The 19,119-nt window shown below is 39.9% G+C and overlaps 1 protein-coding gene across 1 annotated transcript; it reads left to right on the forward strand.

The window, feature by feature from the left end:
- Nucleotides 1-528: 528 nt before the first annotated feature.
- LOC135115870 (protein scarlet-like) lies at nt 529-17,886 on the forward strand. The gene is made up of 18 exons (XM_064032952.1): nt 529-935; nt 3,678-3,789; nt 4,805-4,985; nt 5,543-5,591; nt 6,050-6,236; nt 6,796-6,966; nt 7,392-7,630; nt 8,095-8,302; nt 8,593-8,624; nt 8,894-8,999; nt 9,612-9,836; nt 10,074-10,209; nt 10,454-10,559; nt 10,698-10,798; nt 11,338-15,982; nt 16,330-16,426; nt 16,530-16,615; nt 17,220-17,886. Exons 2-15 carry the CDS (start codon nt 3,682-3,684, stop codon nt 11,508-11,510), a joined length of 2,022 nt encoding a protein of 673 aa, XP_063889022.1. The 5' UTR covers nt 529-935; nt 3,678-3,681; the 3' UTR covers nt 11,511-15,982; nt 16,330-16,426; nt 16,530-16,615; nt 17,220-17,886.
- The last annotated feature ends 1,233 nt before the right edge of the window (nt 17,887-19,119 follow it).

Consider the following 19,119-nt stretch of genomic DNA (forward strand, 5'->3'; position numbering starts at 1 on the left):
GCTCTCATGCCATATATGGTCCTTGAGCTCATGCGGTGCATCATGGCGCGTCGCACGAGTCATATGGAATGTAGACGGGCCTTAATTAAAGAACTGTGGGGTTTAAAATGAACGCCGACCAGCCAGACAACATATCTCCACAACTGTTTCCCATAAGAATTTAAAATCTCCACCCAAGATGTACTAACATTCGCTTTTAGAATACTTGTCGAGTCTTTAATCCCACCTTGCTCCACATTACACAAGTGAAACAAGAGCATTAACAGCGTGGTGATCTGGAGAGGAGCGGAGGACGATCCATTGAAAAAAGGCCGTGACCTGAACGTTGAATAATCCTACTACTCTGCGTGATGCAAGATTTTGAACAGTTGCTTGCTGCTGAACCTAAAGATTTTGTACACCGTCATCAGGCTTTGCAAGTGTCAATCTTCTCTTTCTCCTTGCAAAGCCCAACTCATCATTATTCATCACAGTCAACGTGGTTTATAATAAGTCATATTTCTCAAGGCGTCGGTCGTCACTGTTGGCTGTTGGGCAGTGTGCTGTCGGGGAGTGTTGGGAGAGGTGTTGCCGAACGCTCTTTTATTTATGATTTCTTTCGCCTTAACCGTCGCATCTCTCCTTTATTTTAGTGCTGACTAGGAAAATGTCAATAATACCTTACATCGGATCCAGTTACGTGGCCACACTCGTTTCTGCGGTATCTTACACTTAAAGATAATGAGTTATATTATGTGAAGTGTTACTGGGCCTTGAGTGAAGTGCTTCAGTAACCGGTTCCAGTCACAAGGTGTATCCCGTGACCACCGCAGCCAAGAGGGCGTGAGACACAATTGAGCTGAGGCTTGGCGTGCGTGAGGGAGAGGGCCAAGCTGGAGGGAAGGTGTGACTGCTGCGAGGAAGCAGCCCAGCCACGGCATCTTCTCATCGCAGAGGTAATTAGGTTACAGTGACCAATCAAAGAGAATGAGAGGGGGTGTCAATGGAATAACATTCATCCTTCCCTTAGTATGTGAACGTATGGACTTGGGTAAAGTTAATCGAACTAAACGTTCCTTGGCGTAAATGGAAAACGATAACCTAACCACACTAATCACACACAAATTACCCTACCAACAAGCCTATACTGTCTCTATGCACGAGCAACAGTAGATTACATCTTTCTCCATATTCCGGTAATATGTAGCTATTTTCAGTAGCATAGTTAGCGAAGAGCAGTGTTGTGAAATTTAAACAGCTTAATTAGGAAATAGAAGTCAGTTGTTTCAGATCTCTTAGGTAGCAGTAAAGTTGCGACATGACACAGAGAAAACTCATAGTGGCTTTCGTTCGCACGTTTGTGTCTAGTGATTATAAATTGAGGATAAAATGATGTGAATTCTTGAGTGAGATCATTCACTCGCATAATTGCAAGTAAAAAGAAGAAAATATTTATAACTACATCTTACACCATCGTTTGTTTCCAAGATATAAAGAAACAACACTCGCGGTCACGTTAATCCACGCCTAAGATAATATATGCATACTAAATATACTTGACAAAATTCAAAGTTAAAAAGAAAGTAGGCTAATAATACAAGAAAAAATGTCTGAAGTGAATGCTGATTACTATGAACTTAAACATATATGTAATAGCTTAACATGTAGTTGGTGAGCGAAAAATGTGATCTCTTATCCGTTGTAATCACATTTGTGTTTCCAAGTAAGGGATTCCACAAAATCATGATTTCTTCATTTATTAGTAATTATTTAAAAAAAGAAGAGTAGCTTCACTCGTTAGTTTCGTGTTCAGAAGTAGCATACGTGTATACACTGTTCCTTATTGTATACATCCATGACATACGCACATCCAGCAGCTTAATGGAATCCGCGGCGCACCCACTCCTGTATAGTTAATCGCGTTGATTCTCCTGAGAAGGCAAGATATGACATTTCAGTCTTCTATTGTTGACGCGGGACCTACCCAGCCCTTGCCACAATGACTTTCAGATGATAAGCGTCACAACGATCTTTTCTTTTCTGTAAGTGTGGGTTTTGGTTAAAGCAGATTCGTGCCCACCAGCCTTCGACACGGTATTAAGATTAACCTTGTGAATCAGACATGCATCTCATGCTCGAATCTCAGTATTGAAATAGTAAAATAAAAACTTATCTTATTCAATACTCATTTGACATATCTGTGTCACAATGGTGTTGTCTGACAGAGGCAGTGCACATACTGACTCACGGAGAAAGCTAACCACCTTGGACATACGTCATAGGGTGCAATTCCACTGCGTTTTTCCAGTGATTATCCAGAAGTGACTACAGCTCACGGTCTTTGATACTCCTCAAACATTTCCTAAGAAGGTGCCAAATATCAGATTAGTATAAATATCCTGAATCTCTCGACACACCATTCGAATCCCCACCTTCAGAAAATATTCACGAGGCGGTCCTTTCAGCTTGAGGACGAAGTGAATGTTTGTAGAAAATAGCACTTCTATTTCTTCTCACGGATAGCTGATTCTCCCTCATCCCCTCATATGACGGGATATCCAAGAAAGCTAGTTATGTACTATTGTGCGCTTCAGAGGTGTTGTTACATAGTTTTTTTTCGGACATAATGATTAAGTTACAAAGTTTGGATTAGGCTCATCGTCCGGGAGCTGCCACTCGTCGCCTAAAATCGAGGTATTTGTTATGAGTCAAGAGTAAAGTACCTTAATAACACACGGTTTGAGAACATTAGCAGAAGGTCTGACTGTATTTGTGGTAGAAAACGAGCGTAATCCAACCATTCATTACTTAGCTCTACCTAGATCACGATGTAACACCGCCTCTGAAGTGCATAGTAGCCTTCACCCTGCAGAGGTTGCTGTCGTGGTCGTAGCTTTTTCAAGTTCTCTTCTTATTGATGAATTACTACATTAGGCACATTCTTTTCTTAGCATGGCTTCTCCTAAATTCTTAGCAAAAAAGGAGCAAGAGCATCGTTTGCAGCCAATGATACCTCCTGCATTGCGCCCTTGAGGATCGTTCATTTCTCGCTACCTTCCTGATATTTATTGCGTCGCCTTAACGTTTTAACTGCTGTGGTCGTCCCATTTCGACATTCAGAGCATACATACATTTGTAAGCCACGTTTGTAGAAGTCTGCCTGTGATTGATTATTGTTAGAAGGTACTTGCTCTAACATTTATCGTCAGTTGATGTGTTGAATCAGTTTTCAGTGTTGTCAATTAGTCTTTTTCCCCCAGACCGGCATTCATAGCTCTTATCTACTGGTTATTTTACTGGAGTTCTGTGTTTGTATATCTGGGCATGTTCTGTGTTAATTTTGGCCTGAGTATGGATTAATATTTCAATTGATTAATATTTGTATGTAAAAACTAAACTAATGTAATGTGGGGCGCCGCAGAAAGGGTTACAAAAGTTCAGGATGCCATCACTGAAAAAAAAAAAAAAATGAGAACCACTAGCTAAATGTGTCAAACCTGTTATTATTATTATCATTATTATTATTATCATCATTATTATTATTATTATTATTATTATTATTATTATTATTATTATTATTGTTATCATCATTATTATTATTATTATTATTATTATTATTATTATTATTATTATTATTATTATTATTATTATTATTATACACGCCTCTGTATTACATTAAAGCCATGACGTTTCCCCAGAAAAATGCCTGCTCTTGAAGATCATCAGCTTGGGGAAACGGACTCTCTTCTGGGCTCCGAGCAGCATGGTAAATTTGATTCCTCGGACAGCTCTGACGGCTACTACTTCAAGGTATCAGAAGAAACCCGTAGTACCCATGTTTGTTAACCTGTGATTTGCCTGGTATCGGGCTGACATAGTTTAAAGTGTTTAAATAAAGGAAAATTTTATTTATTGTTATTAATAGTCATTCATAACCTGCTAAACAAGTACTCGTTCTTCAATGACGCTGAACCGCTTCTCTTCTCGAACATTAAATACAGTTCGGTTACTCTTTACTAAAAATCTCAACTGGAAATCATATATTCAATTTCTACTTAATACAGTTTTCCTTGAAATTAGATTTTCTGTGATGTATCAATAATTTTTTCTTCATTTTTCAAGTTGTTAGCTCTCTCTACAGAGTCCTTATTCCTCCTTGCATGAGGTACACTCCCACCTGTGGCGCTTCCACCCATACACCTTTGCACCTTTATTAAACAAAGTGGAATCAAAAGCTGTTCATCACGTCAACTTCCCTACTTTATCTGGCAGTGTTCAGTGTCATCCCATGCCGCAATGTTCCGTTTATTGTTATTTATCACCCCAGTTAATGCTCCTCTGAACTTCCTAAGTGCATGCTTCCCTCTCCTCCCCCATCCTACCGCCTCTCTGCACACGGCTACATACAATTTTACATGCTCCTATTCTCGCTCCTCTTCTTTCCATCTCACTAATGAAAAAGTTCACCATTTTCTTTACGCTCTCATTCCTTTCACTGGTAGACCATAGATAGAACTTTCTGCCTGTCATTTTTTTCTGTTCCTACGACCAGAACTATTTCAAGCGCATCTGAATTTGTTGAAACGCATTTTATTTTAATTTACTTAATTCTTATTTATTTATTTATTTTGTGATGGCAATCATACAAGACTCTCTTTCACATTTGTTGTGTCCTGAGCCAGCTTCCCTTTCACGGTGAAAACAAAATCTTGGAAACTATAATAGAAATAATTCCTTGGTTGAGTAGTGGTGAGTGATGATGAGCCCATCCACTTCACATTCCATCATGGAGTTCAAACCTTCCCTTCGTGTCTCCTTCACCCAGGAACTGCAGCAGGAAGACTGGACCCTCTGTCCTGGCAAGCGAAACAGCTATGGCACCTGCAAGCAACGGGAGGGCATCACCCTGACCTGGCGCGACCTGAGCGTGCACGTGCCGGAGAAGAAGACCTGTTTCACAAGAAACCATGACCAATACCATCCTGTTAAAAAAGTGCTCTCCAACGGTGAGAATAAGTGTGTGTGTGTGCGTGTGTGTGTGTGTGTGTGTGTGTGTGTGTGTGTGTGTAATGAGCATCATTCATGGTCAATAAAATCTATTGGAAAATATTGTTTCAAAAGGTTAGCCAGCTTAGTTCTAGAGGTGTCTTCATACTCTCACTTGAAAGAGGCAAAGTCGTAAAAAGAAAGAAAAACGAAAATAGGTAGAGGATTCCGAGTATATTGTTGAAAGTGATGAAAGAATGAAAACTAATTAACTCTAGCTTAAGTGAGATGGTCAGACTAAGAGTGATCGTGAGTAGAAGGTCCTGTGCAAGGAAAGGAAGGCATGCAGATCGCAAGATCATAAAAGCAGTAGCCATGGAAATACTGGCAGAGAATACAAAGAGATGCAGCCCTGCGGCAGAGTGTAGTTTGAAGACTGTCAGTTTACACAGCAAAAATAGTTCAGTGAAAAGATTGTCTTGTTGGTCTGAGAGCCAGTCATTTATTGATGCACATGAAGGCTGAATACTTTCCTGTTCCATGTGATGGCACGGTTGACTTAATTTTCTTCCCGCAGTGTTTGGAGCAGTTCAGCCTGGGAGTTTGCTGGCCATGATGGGAGCAAGGTAACCTGTTTGCTGGATGTATCTCTCTGCACGTGTGTCCATCTCTACATTATATATATATATATATATATATATATATATATATATATATATATATATATATATATATATATATATATATATATATATATATATATATATATATATATATATATATATATATATATTGTGCACACGCTTATATGTGTGATAATGTAGACTCAACCATTGGTAAATATAGCAATCGAGAACCGAGAAAAGATGTCAGGTGATGTCGTAAAGAGAAGGTCCAGTGCAGTAATCTAAATATTTTAGAGTGTGGTCACATGAAGGGCGAGGCATTTCGTCCTGAGGTGCAGGAGGAAGCAGTCTTTGGAATGACAAAACAAGACTATTAACAAGAGATGCAATGGTGCAATGACCTAAACATTCAAGTAGGTAAATAAATAGGTGTTTGTCACTTCCACGTTACTCCGCAGCGGGGCAGGCAAGACCACCCTGATAAACGCCCTGGCACACCGCACCACTGGCAGGATAGTGGTGGACGGGGATATTCTCATCAACGGCCACAAGGTTGATGCAGCTCTGTCCACGCTGGCCGGATATGTACACCAGCACGATCTCTTCCTGGGCTCACTCACTGTCAATGAACACCTAGCCTTTATGGTAATGAGGGAGCGTGCTTTGAATAAGGGATGTAGTGTGTTTGTGTGTATGTTTGTGTGTGTGTGTGTGTGTGTGTGTGTGTGTGTGTGTGTGTGTGTGTGTGTGTGTGTGTGTGTGTGTGTGTGTGTGTGTGTGTGTGTGTGTGTGTGTGTGTGTGTGAGTGTGTGTGTGTGTGTGTGTGTGTGTGTGTGTGTGTGTGTGTGTGTCCATCAAGATAAAATGCACGTTCAGAGTCCTTTTCTATGATATGGAAATTTATCATTATTCATCCAGCTCTAAGCACGTAGGTTATAGTTTTCAAGGTGTTTCTAAACACATTCCTCATTATGCTCATGAAGTAATGGAAACAAAATTATATAACTTAGAACTCCTAAAATTCATTTGGGAGATGCGTCATTCTCTCAAAATCTCTGTTTATAATATGTACTTCTTGACCTGCCATTAACAAAAAGATCCTAAGCTACACTTAATTGTGAAGTGGGTAAGAGGGAACTAATTTATTATGAACGTATGGCAAAGTGTTAGGAAAATAAGGAAGTGCTTGACGCTCCTTCTTCAGACTCGGATGAAGATGGACCGCCGCACCACAGCCAAGGAGAGACAGGCACGAGTGGTGGAGCTTCTCAACACTCTGGGACTCACGAAGGTGCAGAACACTCTCATTGGCACTCCCGGAAATGAAAAATCCCTCTCCGGCGGGGAAAGGAAGCGACTAGCCTTTGCCACAGAGGTAATTCCCATGTTCCTATCTTGCTCTTCCATCCTGCACACCACCCAGGGAACCTGTCAGGCATCACATTTGTACTTTATGCTTTTATATTCTTAATCTTTTTTTTTTTGTATATATATATATATATATATATATATATATATATATATATATATATATATATATATATATATATATATATATATATATATATATATATATATATATATATATATATATATATATATATATATATATATATATATATATATATATATATATATATATTTTTTTTTTATTTATTTATTTATCTTTTTCGTTATTTATATCTCTTATTTTGATGACTTGTGTCTGTGAACAAGACAAACAAACTCGTACATACAGGACTTATAAATATATGGGTAGAGATGATCTCACCTATGTACGAGTATGTATATATTTGACAGATCTTGACCGACCCTCCACTTCTGTTTTGTGACGAGCCAACCACGGGTATTGACTCCTTCAACGCAAAGCTTATGGTGAAGATCATGCAGGATATGGCCAAGCGAGGCAAAACTATCTTGTGCACCATTCACCAGCCCTCCTCAGAGATCTTTGCAATGTTCGACAGGTTACTTCTTTTGGCTGAGGGACGCGTGGCATACATGGGCTCGTCCGCTGGTGCTCTAGAATTTTTTGAAAGGTAACTAAGCAAGAAGGATAAACATGAGAGGCGCGCATAACTGAAAAAAAAAAATATAATGAATAAATAAATAAATATTTGTACATGGTGTTTCAGCTTAACGTTTTGAAATTAGTAAAAAAAGAAAAATTAATCTCAATCAGTAAAGTAGAAGATTATTTAATGAAAGGAAACTTGAAAGTAGTGATCAATAATACGAGAGTATGGAGCACATAGGTCCTGGGAGACATACTAAATTAGCTTGCCTGACTTGCCTGACTCCTTAATTTTAGTCTGCTGTAGTGTGTTCTGGCTTGTTGCTAGCCTGTCCCTGTATGGCTGTTTGGTAACCATTCTTTACCACACACAAGAAACAAGGCAGTTATGTATATTAATTTCTCTCTCTCTCTCTCTCTCTCTCTCTCTCTCTCTCTCTCTCTCTCTCTCTCTCTCTCTCTCTCTCTCTCTCTCTCTCTCTCATGCAGCCAAGGCTACAAATGTCCCTCTACCTTCAATCCTGCCGACTACTACATCCACACCCTGGCAGTCCTCCCTGGCCACGAAGGTCGCTCCCAGGAACGCATTGATAAAATATGCCACAACTACACCATGTCTCCTTCCTACAAACACATCGAAATGATCATTCAACGCGAGGACGATATTCGCCTCTTGAATCTCAAGTATGGAAGCAGTGTAAGTGTACAGCGAAGATTCATAACAGAGGACGTGGGATCCCTCTAATACCACTAAAGTCTTTAATCGCTTTATTTATTGCCTTACATCATCACTACATGAACGATCAGTCGTGGATTATTTAAATTCCTTTGTTTGAAAATCGTCATCATTGATTATGTTTTCCAATTATAATTATTTACCTCATGCAGTGTGAGAATTCCAGCTTGGTGCGATTTAACTTTGCCAGTTTATAATGGCTAACTTTAAGAAAGTATTATTTTGAATTGAATAGCCTTATTGTATTGCAGTATGAAGAGGAATCATTCCACAGAAACACTCCGTAAGTATACTTAAATTAAGAACTTGTTGAAATTAAATGACATATCATGACCATCTTGCCCTGAAGGAACCTTATTGAAATTTCATGATCAATAAAGAAACAATATATATATATATATATATATATATATATATATATATATATATATATATATATATATATATATATATATATATATATATATATATATATATATATATATATATATATATATATATATATATCACTGAGAGAAGCGAGTGATAAAGTAATCTGTGCTATTGCCGCAGTGAGAGGCCCGAGTGGCTGGTGCAGTGGTGGTGGCTGACGTGGCGGGCACTGCTCGACTCCTACAGGAATCCCACCGTCCATTATATAAGAATAATCAAGAAAATTGTGAGTATTAGAAGAATAGTCCAAGAAAGAGGTACTACTTATTACTGATTTATTTATTTCTTGTCATAAAGTTTGTGGGTACTTCACCATTATTGTAGTGGAATTTGAACATTTATTTTTGGTATCCAGATTTTGGTGGCTGTAAGGTGTTCATGTCAACTTTGTCTTTCATATTGTACTTTCAAATGTTTGTGTTTACTGGAAACATTATATTTTTATATAAGACAGCCACTGATCAAAGGCAACAAAAATTTGAAAAAAAAAAAGTCCCACTAGAATGCCTGTTCCCAAAATGGTCAAACGGGATAATGAAATATTGCAGAATAAGTGTCTTGAAACGTTCCTCTTGAAAGAGTTCAAGTCATAGGAAAATGAAAATAGAGAAGAAGGCAGGAAGTTTCAGAGTTTACCAGAGAAAGGGGTGAATGATTAAAAATTCTAGTTAATTCTTGTATTGGAGAGGTGGATAGAATATGGATGAGAAGAGTAGAAAGTCTTGAGCAGCGAGGCAGATTATTTTTTCTGGTCACTCGTCATGCAAAAGAAGAAATCAAAATACATAAATGAACATGAAAGAACAAAATACTTAGTAATATGCCTATTCTGTCGCAGATTTCTGCTCTTCTGATCGGACTCAGCTACGCACATGTGCGGCTGAATCAAGCAGGGATTCAGGACATCGAGGGAGCTCTCTACTTCTTTGTTACACAGAATTCTTTTCCCGCCGTCTACGGGGTCCTTAATCTCTTCCCGAAAGAGATGCCACTTTTCTTCAGGGAGTACAGAAATGGCATTTACCGCTCAGACACTTACTACATCTCTAAGATGATCTCCCAGGTGTGTGACTGCCTATAGACTCTCTCTCTCTCTCTCTCTCTCTCTCTCTCTCTCTCTCTCTCTCTCTCTCTCTCTCTCTCTCTCTCTCTCTCTCTCTCTCTCTCTCTCTCTCTTCCTTTACTTTTACAACCTGAATTTTGGCAATTGTTGATACCTAAGCAGATCATCAATGACAAAGATCAAGTGCACGATGCACTTTTGTATTTCCTTTTCGCTGATTGTCCTTGGTTTGTCCAGATTCCAGGATTCATTGTGGACCCCATTGTGTTCTGTTCCATCTGCTACTGGCTGGTTGGTCTACAGCGGCATTTCTACCACTTCTCCGTAACAGTTCTCATCAGTATTGCCGATGCTATCACGGCATCAGCATGTGGTATGTGGAGGAGGAAGGATTTTCTTAATGTTAAACGATTATAATTTTTTTTTTTTTATCCAATATTCAAAATTAATATGCTTTAAGTTTTTCTTTTATGTATCATTTAGTCGATCCATCTTTATTTATTTATTTATTTATTTATTTATTTTCTTTTTTTCTTTCTTTTTTTTTTTTTTTTTTTTTTTTGATAGACATAAAAGTTGCTTATTGAAGGATTCTATAATAGTGTATTTCACACCAGGAACAATGGTCTCCACTGCCTTTGAAAATCTTCCCAACATCTTGCTGTTTCTTCTTCCCTTCCAACTGATAATCCTCATCTATGGCGGCCTCTTCGTTAATCTAAAGTAAGTAATTTATTGAAAGATGAATGTATCACCTAACTGCAATACAGCATGGATTATGGTACACTCTCAAAACACGAAGATTTTGTTTTATTTGGAAACCGTTTCTTCTCAGCATCAGTAACTGTGAATCTCCTCCAGATCCCTGCCCCGGTACACTGCTTGGCTCAAGTACATATCCTGGTTCATGTACACCAATGAGGCGCTCACTGTCACGCAGTGGAAAGATATCAAGAACATCAGTAAGTAGCATTACCTCTAAATTATCCAAGGATTCTCAATAATGAAGTTGCGCCCTCTCAGTGTCAGGCTTTTCTTGAAACCACTTAGGATGTAGGAGTGTGAATCTGACTGGAAGTTGCCCAGCGACGTGATCATTTAGCAATTCAATACAGTTCCTAACATCATTACTCTAACTAAGTACTTATTCTGAAATGCTGGGAAGCACGAGTGGCATGATGGGATCAATGGAGGAAATCGTGCTGTGAGTCAGGGACTCCTAGATGATGAAATTCTGGAAACTAGTGTTGTAGTGATTTTGAAATGTAGTATATGGTGTATAATAAGACGGACATCATGTAGTGGGCAGTTACATGTGGTGGCCCAATGCTGGGTAGGAAGAGAAAGGTCTTTTGCTAAGTATATCAGTGTTTGATTAACGAATGAAATGTAACATGTGAAATCAGTTGTAAGAGACAACACGTATATTTAATGTTCTTGTGGCTGAAAAGTGTCTCTTGAGATTTTGTGTTCGCTTTCAAATCCTGCTTTTTACTTACAGCATGTGAGATGCCACCAGGGGTGCCCTGCATCCACACTGGTATGGAGGTGATTGAGAAGTACTCTTTCAATACATCACACGTGGCCTATGATTTCGTGATGATGGGGGTGCTCTATTGCTGCTTCCACCTCCTGGGTTTTGTTGCACTCTTCGTGAGGGCAAAGAAAAAATAGCCCAACACTCGCTGGCTACCAGTGTACCACCTATCAATCCATATACCATAGTGAGATGACCGAGATCCCACTCGAAGGGTCCAGATGAGTCAGAAGCAATCTCAATATACACATATTTTGGCTGTTAGATTATTGCAGTATGACAATTGTTACTTCATTTGAGTAAATCTGGACGACTTTACTGACCAAGAGCCACAGGTACTGAAAGGTCTGAGTCGCTGAATCGCTCCTTTCACTATTAGTGATGCCTTTCAAAATAATACCATTCACCTGCACATCACTTTTTTTCAGACTTGAGAAACCATAGCAGTGCAGGATTTAATAAAAACTGTTATTTGAAGATGGACGCTGTTTTACAGGATAAGTATAAAATTAGCTAGGCTACTATGCTCTATTGTATCTAGACTTAAAAAATAAGGTAGAAAATTACAGTAAACTCTATTATGGACAATTTAGGACTTTTCAATTTCAGAAGAGAATAATGAAGTCCATTAAATGGACTGCATCCTCTACATTTATAATGTATGAACCTCCTGGAAATTCATAAGGTTTAATTTCCTTTCAAACATATTACGGTGAATTACAGCATAGCATCTTATAAAATTTACTTTCTATGGCTTTTTCGTATATATATATATAGTGTATAGTAAACAGTATATACGAGTAAATGAGGCACTCTGAAAAGAAAACGCGAGCTCACCGCCAAATTTTTTTTTTTACTTTTTTTTTTTTTTTTTTTTTTTTGCGGTGTTACAAAGTATTGCAGGTTTAATAGGGGACAGTCTTTGTGCAAAATGTGCTGCACCTATTGTCGACTTCTTGTATATTTTGCAAGTGATCTACACACCATTAATGATACTGAGCACGTCTTCCGCTAGCGCTGACGAGAAGAGAGAAACCATCCGTTCTTGGGAAATGAAAGCGTAATGTGAGTGAGTGAAAAGTACACAAAACAATTTGCATGACAAAGAGAAGAGAAGTATGCTAGTCGTAACTATTATTACTTTGAGTCGCTAAATATTGTTCAATGTCGCCAGATCTAGCGACAAAGCTGCTTATTTGGCAAGAGTGTTGGCGGATGCAGCGCAGCGGCTAGACACGAGTCTCATATGACCATGGCGCATGCGTGAGCAAAGCAATTGCGGTGCGAGTTCACTCGAGGCAGCACTCAGGGTCCGCCCATACGTGAACAGCATGCCAGACGCTGTGCTGTCCCGGAGTGAGCATTTCCATGCTGGTCTGATGATGAACTCGGTAGATATATTTAGCTCATGGTTTCTTGGGACGGTTTGACTACTCAGATACATTATTTTCGTTTGGGTGGACCTCGAGTGAACCTACACCGGGAATAAACTACAAGCCAGTCGATCAGAACTCGATGACCTACGTCGCAGACGTCGCTCTCCTAGCTTCGCTGGCAATGTAAACAGCTTCTAGCAAATGGAAGTCACGTGGCTTTGCATCTCCAACATGGTGTAGCTAGTGTAGCATCGTAACCAGTGCATTTGAGCATACCAGGAAGCGGGAGAAGCATGTAGAGGAGAGGAAAAGCGAGCAGGCAAAGAAGAGAAGGAACCTTGGCTAGGCTTATGTGAGTCCTATCACCAAACTCGTCGGGTGAGTCTGCTTGCCGGCGTGGTTGCTTTGAGAAGGTAGGGATGAAGGTCATTTGGTGCATCGTTGATGAATATTGATATCTAGGTGACTACAGCATTAAAACAGCCTTTGCTCACCATACCGATAAATTACAACCTCTTTGACTGCCTGTATCAAATTCTATATTGAAAATATTTTCCAACACTACTTGAACGTGTCTCCGAATACTGTGTTGCAAAATGCCATCATGTCTTCATACCATTTATATGCACGACAACACCAAGCGTCTTTCTTCAAGGACAAGGAGAGAGAGAGAGAGAGAGAGAGAGAGAGAGAGAGAGAGAGAGAGAGAGAGAGAGAGAGTGCGGCCAGGATCACGTGTTGAACTTGTGATCGCCAGCTAATCCTCCCGGAGAGAGCTTTGAGTTGACATTCTGATATATTGGAAAGGCTGTGATCTTTAGCCCACCACACATCCATCACTCTTGCTAGAGAACAGTAGCTGCTCATTTGTGACTTGAGCAGAGAGTGAACCTCAGTCTGTCTTTATGTCACAGATCGTGACAAAAACATTCCTACATTCACGCGGACATGGTAACACTGAGCGGGCAATGTGCTATACAGGCTGCTGTTTGCCCACTCTTCGACTTATTTCAACATCCTAATCTTCCTACCAAACCCCTCAGCTCAGGAAGAGCAGAAGGCATAATGTTCTTGTCACTGTCTGTGACACATTATAGTAACACGCAAGTGTGTTCTCCTTAAGGTGTGTGTGTGTGTGTGTGTGTATTCTATGTATGTGTGTGTTACATCCACAACAAGACCCGTCCTTCAAGGCCTTTGCTGGATACTACGTAGTATACAGAGTGCTTGCTTATACTCAAACCAATATGCGCAGCCAACCAAATTTTTCCTTGTCGATGAATAAATACCACGATGACCTGAAGCGATAAGTACGGAACTGTCTCAGCTGTTAACTCTGTACTGCCTGCGAAGTATGGTGGGAACCTTGCTGTTCATATTAGCCGTAAATACAAGTGAAATTTATAAGAACACAAGAAAAGAAGGGAAGCTGCAAGAAGCCACCAGGCCTACATGTGGCAGTCCCTATATTAAACATGCCCGCCTATTTCAACCTATCATTTTCATCATAAATGTATATAACTTTCCTTAAAAGTTCCCAAATGACTCGGCATTAACATTCTGATTACTGAGTATATTTCATTCATCTACGGTTCTATTTGACTAGTTTTTTTCTATTTTTTAAAATCTAACTTTATCAAACTTGAACCCATTATTTCTTGTCTTTTCCTGATTATTGATCCTGGGGATTTTGCTTATGTCAACACCATTCTATTCCATATACCATTTAAAGACCTCTTAAGCTACGCCTCTTCATGGAATGTAAAATCAAAAGTTTCGGTCTCCTTTCAGATGGGATGCTCCTCAACCCTCATAGATATTTTTAGTCCTCCTTTGTACTGGTTCTAACAAACCTATAATCTTCCTGTACTATGGGGGCCAGAATTCCATAACATAATTTAGACGAAGTAACCAGCGTCAAATATAATTTTGATTTGATATTTCGGATTTTAACTAGTAGTTCACTAATAACATCTTTGCATTCTTTTAGTACTCTGGGATATGTTTCTTCTGGCCCTTGTGATTTAACTTTTAATTTTTAGCCTTTCTCCTCATTTATGGAAATATCTCAGCTTACCTGTTTAGAAAATCCGTTTGCTTTCTGGCGTTTCCTGTATGTTTTCTTGAGTTAAACCTTTGAAATACAGTGGTTCAGAATTTTACTCTTGGAAGTCTTAGCTGCCCTATATCAGTAGGTCATGTTTATATTAAAGACATAAAAAAGGACCACAGCAAATCTTCAGTTGTAGCACGTGTTAAGTATCGATTAAGAAGAGGCACAGCTTATTATTTATTAAATTATTATTAAATGACCAGTCGCTATTTTGCTGAAGTGATATGCACCCTAACCAACCATTAATAAACCTAGCGCTTGCGCACGCACCGCTAGGAAAATATTGACGAGGTCCACCGCAAGTGACGAGATTAAACTTTAGTTCCGCATTTGATCGGAGAGCTGCTCGGTGAACAACGAGTAATCGGTCAAAATCTTTGAACTTGTTAGTGCATTAAGATTTTAAAGTAAAAAAAATCACATCTATTTAATGCCTATGCACATGATATATTCCTATTCTGTAGTTTATGATATCGCCAATATTGATATTGTTGGTGGAAATAAAAATTACAATAATAATATTGTTTGTTCCTATCTGCATTCCCTTGACCGCAAGTAGATAATATGAACAGAATGTAATACTGTCTCGGCAAACAGGAGGAGAGAGAGAGAGAGAGAGAGAGAGAGAGAGAGAGAGAGAGAGAGAGAGAGAGAGAGAGAGAGAGAGAGAATGTTCCTCCACCACTACTTGTAGATGACCAAACAGGGCCAAACAAACACCACACCGCTATCACCGCAGTGCTCAAGGGGAATACTGAATGCGGGTCCTCTTCCGCCACCTAACAACGTATAAGCAACAAATCTTTTCCAGCGCTGGTTACCAGTAGCCACTACTACTAGTAGTAGTAGTTGTCCGTCACATCCAGAACGACTACGTAACATCCCTTCATAAGCCTTCACCCAAAAAACTACAAGGACAAAGACAAAATCAATAATTAAATTTCACTGGAAAATTATGTGGTATTTGTGTCACTTGGTGATAAATGGCATCTTTTTCTCTGCTGTCGACATCAAGAAATGCTTTCGGATACCGTATAAAACAGCGTCCGTCGCTCCGAGGGACCAAACTCTGAACCCCACACCAGTGACAAAGAGAGCAGCATCTTCCCTCAACGTTATGGTATGTAAGAGCGAAGGCGTCTCTCTCTCTCTCTCTCTCTCTCTCTCTCTCTCTAGTAAATGCATAAAATTCAACAGTTTGCGCGTCAGCTTTATGGATTGCTCCATGAAACACCTGTAACACGTTATAATGTACTGTAATTTACAAGTCTTCAGGCCTTTCGAGAGGGAGGTTACAAGACATCCTTCAGTCTTTGATGATCGTATTTGATCTGTTTACCGACACCCTTGCCTCTATGCACGAGAATATATGGACTCCTTGTTACTTGATAACACCACGTCCATGTTAGATATTGTTAAATTGCTGTTCTCACCATATCAAGAAATTAACACAATATAACTGAACAGGCAATGCTAACCAAGAAGAGAGGCGTGTTGGTGGTGGCAGTGGTGGTCATGATGGTGGTGGCGGCGCTGGGCCCGCCCATCACCACAGCAGCCACAGGTAAGTCCATGCGTGTTTCCTGATAGTAGTGCACAGCGAGTAACTTGTCATTGTTTTAAGGTTACGGAACCTCAGGATAATGGTTCTATCAACACTGCTCTAGTTCCAGAATACCAAGGGCCGGCCAGGTTTCGCAGAGGGGTGGAGCCTGTCATCTTTAACGGACAAAAAGCTAGTAGACCTCGTGTGGTATGTAACAAAAACATATCAAATAATAGACTATGAATATGTTATGTAACCTTTCTTCTCTTCTGTCTTTTCCACTACTTGGATCCCCCCCGCCCTCCCGCCCCCTCTCTCTCTCTCTCTCTCTCTCTCTCTCTCTCTCTCTCTCTCTCTCTCTCTCTCTTTCTCTCTCTGTCACACTATTATTTTTTTTCTGTTTGTTGTTTCTTCTTCATCGTTATCATTGTACATTCTTCAGTACCATGTGTTGATATTTTCATTACATCTTGTCCAGTCCTGTGCTCTTCCGTAACCCGGCGATGTCTGTTCCTTTTTGCCTTTTGTTGTGCTTGTATATGTACATATGTGAATATTTGGGAGCATACCTATATTCAGAAATTTCATTACTGCAGTGCTGCCGAAAACAAAGACTCATATCTAACTTGAGCAAATAAAATGAAATGGTAAGTGATAAACTGACCATTTTCTTTAATTTCAATCAACAAATTGTTCACTAAATTCTGTCGAAATTTAACTTTGGTCCTGTGTGTGTGTGTGTGTGTGTGTGTGTGTGTGTGATGTAAATTCTAAGAGATTTTGTATTTACCTTTTTAATTTTCTGTTCCAGGGTTATTTGTCCTATAATCGTAGAGGGAAGTAACGTGTTGTTCTCTTGTGGTGGCTGAACAAAGAACTGCGTTCTTCGTTACGAAGCAGTGAAATATGAATCTATTATAAATACGGAAATTGGACGTGACAAGGATCCTGCAGGCCGGAAGGACAAGCTTAATTGGAACAACAGAAACATAAGGCAACACCACAGCCAGTTGAGTTTTGGCGCGTGTTTCCGCGTCCTGTCGCGGCACAACACACCTCATGGGGCGTCTGGTACCCAGTCGTGACGCATTCATTGTTGCAGTGTTTTACTTTGAACAATTAAATACTTACCAAATGTGATGGTATTGTCCTTAAGTGCAAGTCTTTATGGATACTGGAGTTCTTTGTGGAACTGTGGTGAGCCGTTGTAGAGGCGCCTTTGTTTACTCTTGGGCTACCTGTATTGGTGGTCTGGAGTCATCTTTATTTTTTTGCTATCATCTGACATGTAGGTGCTGTCTAAGCATTCCATTGTTATCTATATGTTTCCTAGATGGATATCTTTAGTTTAAGGTATTCAGTTATAGTTAAGCGGTGCCCCTTTATGCACTATCAGTTGTGTGTGTGTGTGTTTTTTTTTTTTTTTTAACAGATATCTTCTAGCTGTGTACTATGCAGAATAAAGCTTGGACTGCCAACAGAGTTTGTGATGTTCCACCACAATTTATTCTGCATAATAAGCAAACACTCCCAGCTCTCTGTGTAGCAACCGTACATTTGTGGGAAGTGGAAGTTCCTGAAGTGGGCGCAGACGTTCAGGATCAGGCCTGATAACATTACTAATGCAATATCGAAGAACATTGATAAGGCGCGTTTTTGTCGTCCAAGATAGTGTTTGTCTTCGGAGCGCGATATTCGGTGAAACCTAGATGGCGTGTTTTTGTCATCAAGATTTCGGCGATCTTGCTTCGAAGACGCTGGGTAGAAACCAAGACCGATCTTCTTGGGAGGATCTTGACGCGTAAAATATGTTGGTGAGGATAGCATTGGCTGTAACAAATGTCATCTATGGTTTCATCCAAGCCCGTCATGCAACAAATGTCAACTATGGTTTCACCCAAGCCCGTCATGCTAAGGCCTGTGTGAAAGAGTTGTCGATGCCATTCGTGAGGCAGGTGGTCGTGGCATCAGCTTTGTGTGTGCACAGAACTTCTAGTGCTGATAGTGGCTCTGGTGAGACTGCCTCATGTCAGTTGGCGGTAATGGTGAAGTCCTTGTGCTCTGTAGCTGCAAAACTCCGTCAGCAGTATATCTTCAGGTCCTATAATAGGGTTATGTAGCCGTTTCCGTAAGAGAGCGGCCCTCGATAGCAGGGTGTCTATCGTTGCCAGGAATAGAATTTGTTGGGCCATTGCACGTGTTTCCAGCAGTGCACCACCAGCACCAGCACCACCACCACCAGAGTTATAGGTCGCCTTGGGGACATTGAGCATGCAAAGTAAGAATGACAGATTACAAATAGGTAAGTATGTTTCATACAGGGACTACCACATGTAGGCCTCATGGCGTCTTGCAGCTTCTCTTATTTATGTTTTTAGGTTTGGTGCAGTAAGCAAGAGGCAATCAAGGAATCCTTCTGTTTACCCTAAAGAGAACAGTTTTCTTTGGTTGTTCTTGAAGAGAACTATTATATTTTCAAGTATCTGATGGCAGCTAAGAGAGGGATTTGCATTCCTCTCTTCCTTGCACAGGAACAATATCTAAACTAACAAACCGGGGTTGGACAAGAGAAGGGATGAGAGGGTGGCAGGAGAAGAGGGGAGGATGGCTAGGCTAGGGTTTTATTATGGGTCTCATCGCTTATCTATCATTAATATCAATGCCAGTTTTAACTGTCTATACATTTAATTTCCCTCATTCCTGCTTCATCT

The sequence above is a fragment of the Scylla paramamosain genome, chromosome 30 (genome assembly GCF_035594125.1).
Source record: "Scylla paramamosain isolate STU-SP2022 chromosome 30, ASM3559412v1, whole genome shotgun sequence".
Lineage (NCBI taxonomy): Eukaryota > Metazoa > Arthropoda > Malacostraca > Decapoda > Portunidae > Scylla > Scylla paramamosain.

Coding starts and splice junctions, on each gene's coding strand:
- LOC135115870 (XM_064032952.1), top strand. CDS start 3,682: ATGCCTGCTCTTGAAGATCATCAGCTTGGGGAAACGGACTCTCTTCTG. Junction 8,625..8,893: donor TCATTCCACAGAAACACTCC/GTAAGTATACTT, acceptor CTATTGCCGCAG/TGAGAGGCCCGAGTGGCTGG. Junction 9,837..10,073: donor TCTCTAAGATGATCTCCCAG/GTGTGTGACTGC, acceptor TGGTTTGTCCAG/ATTCCAGGATTCATTGTGGA.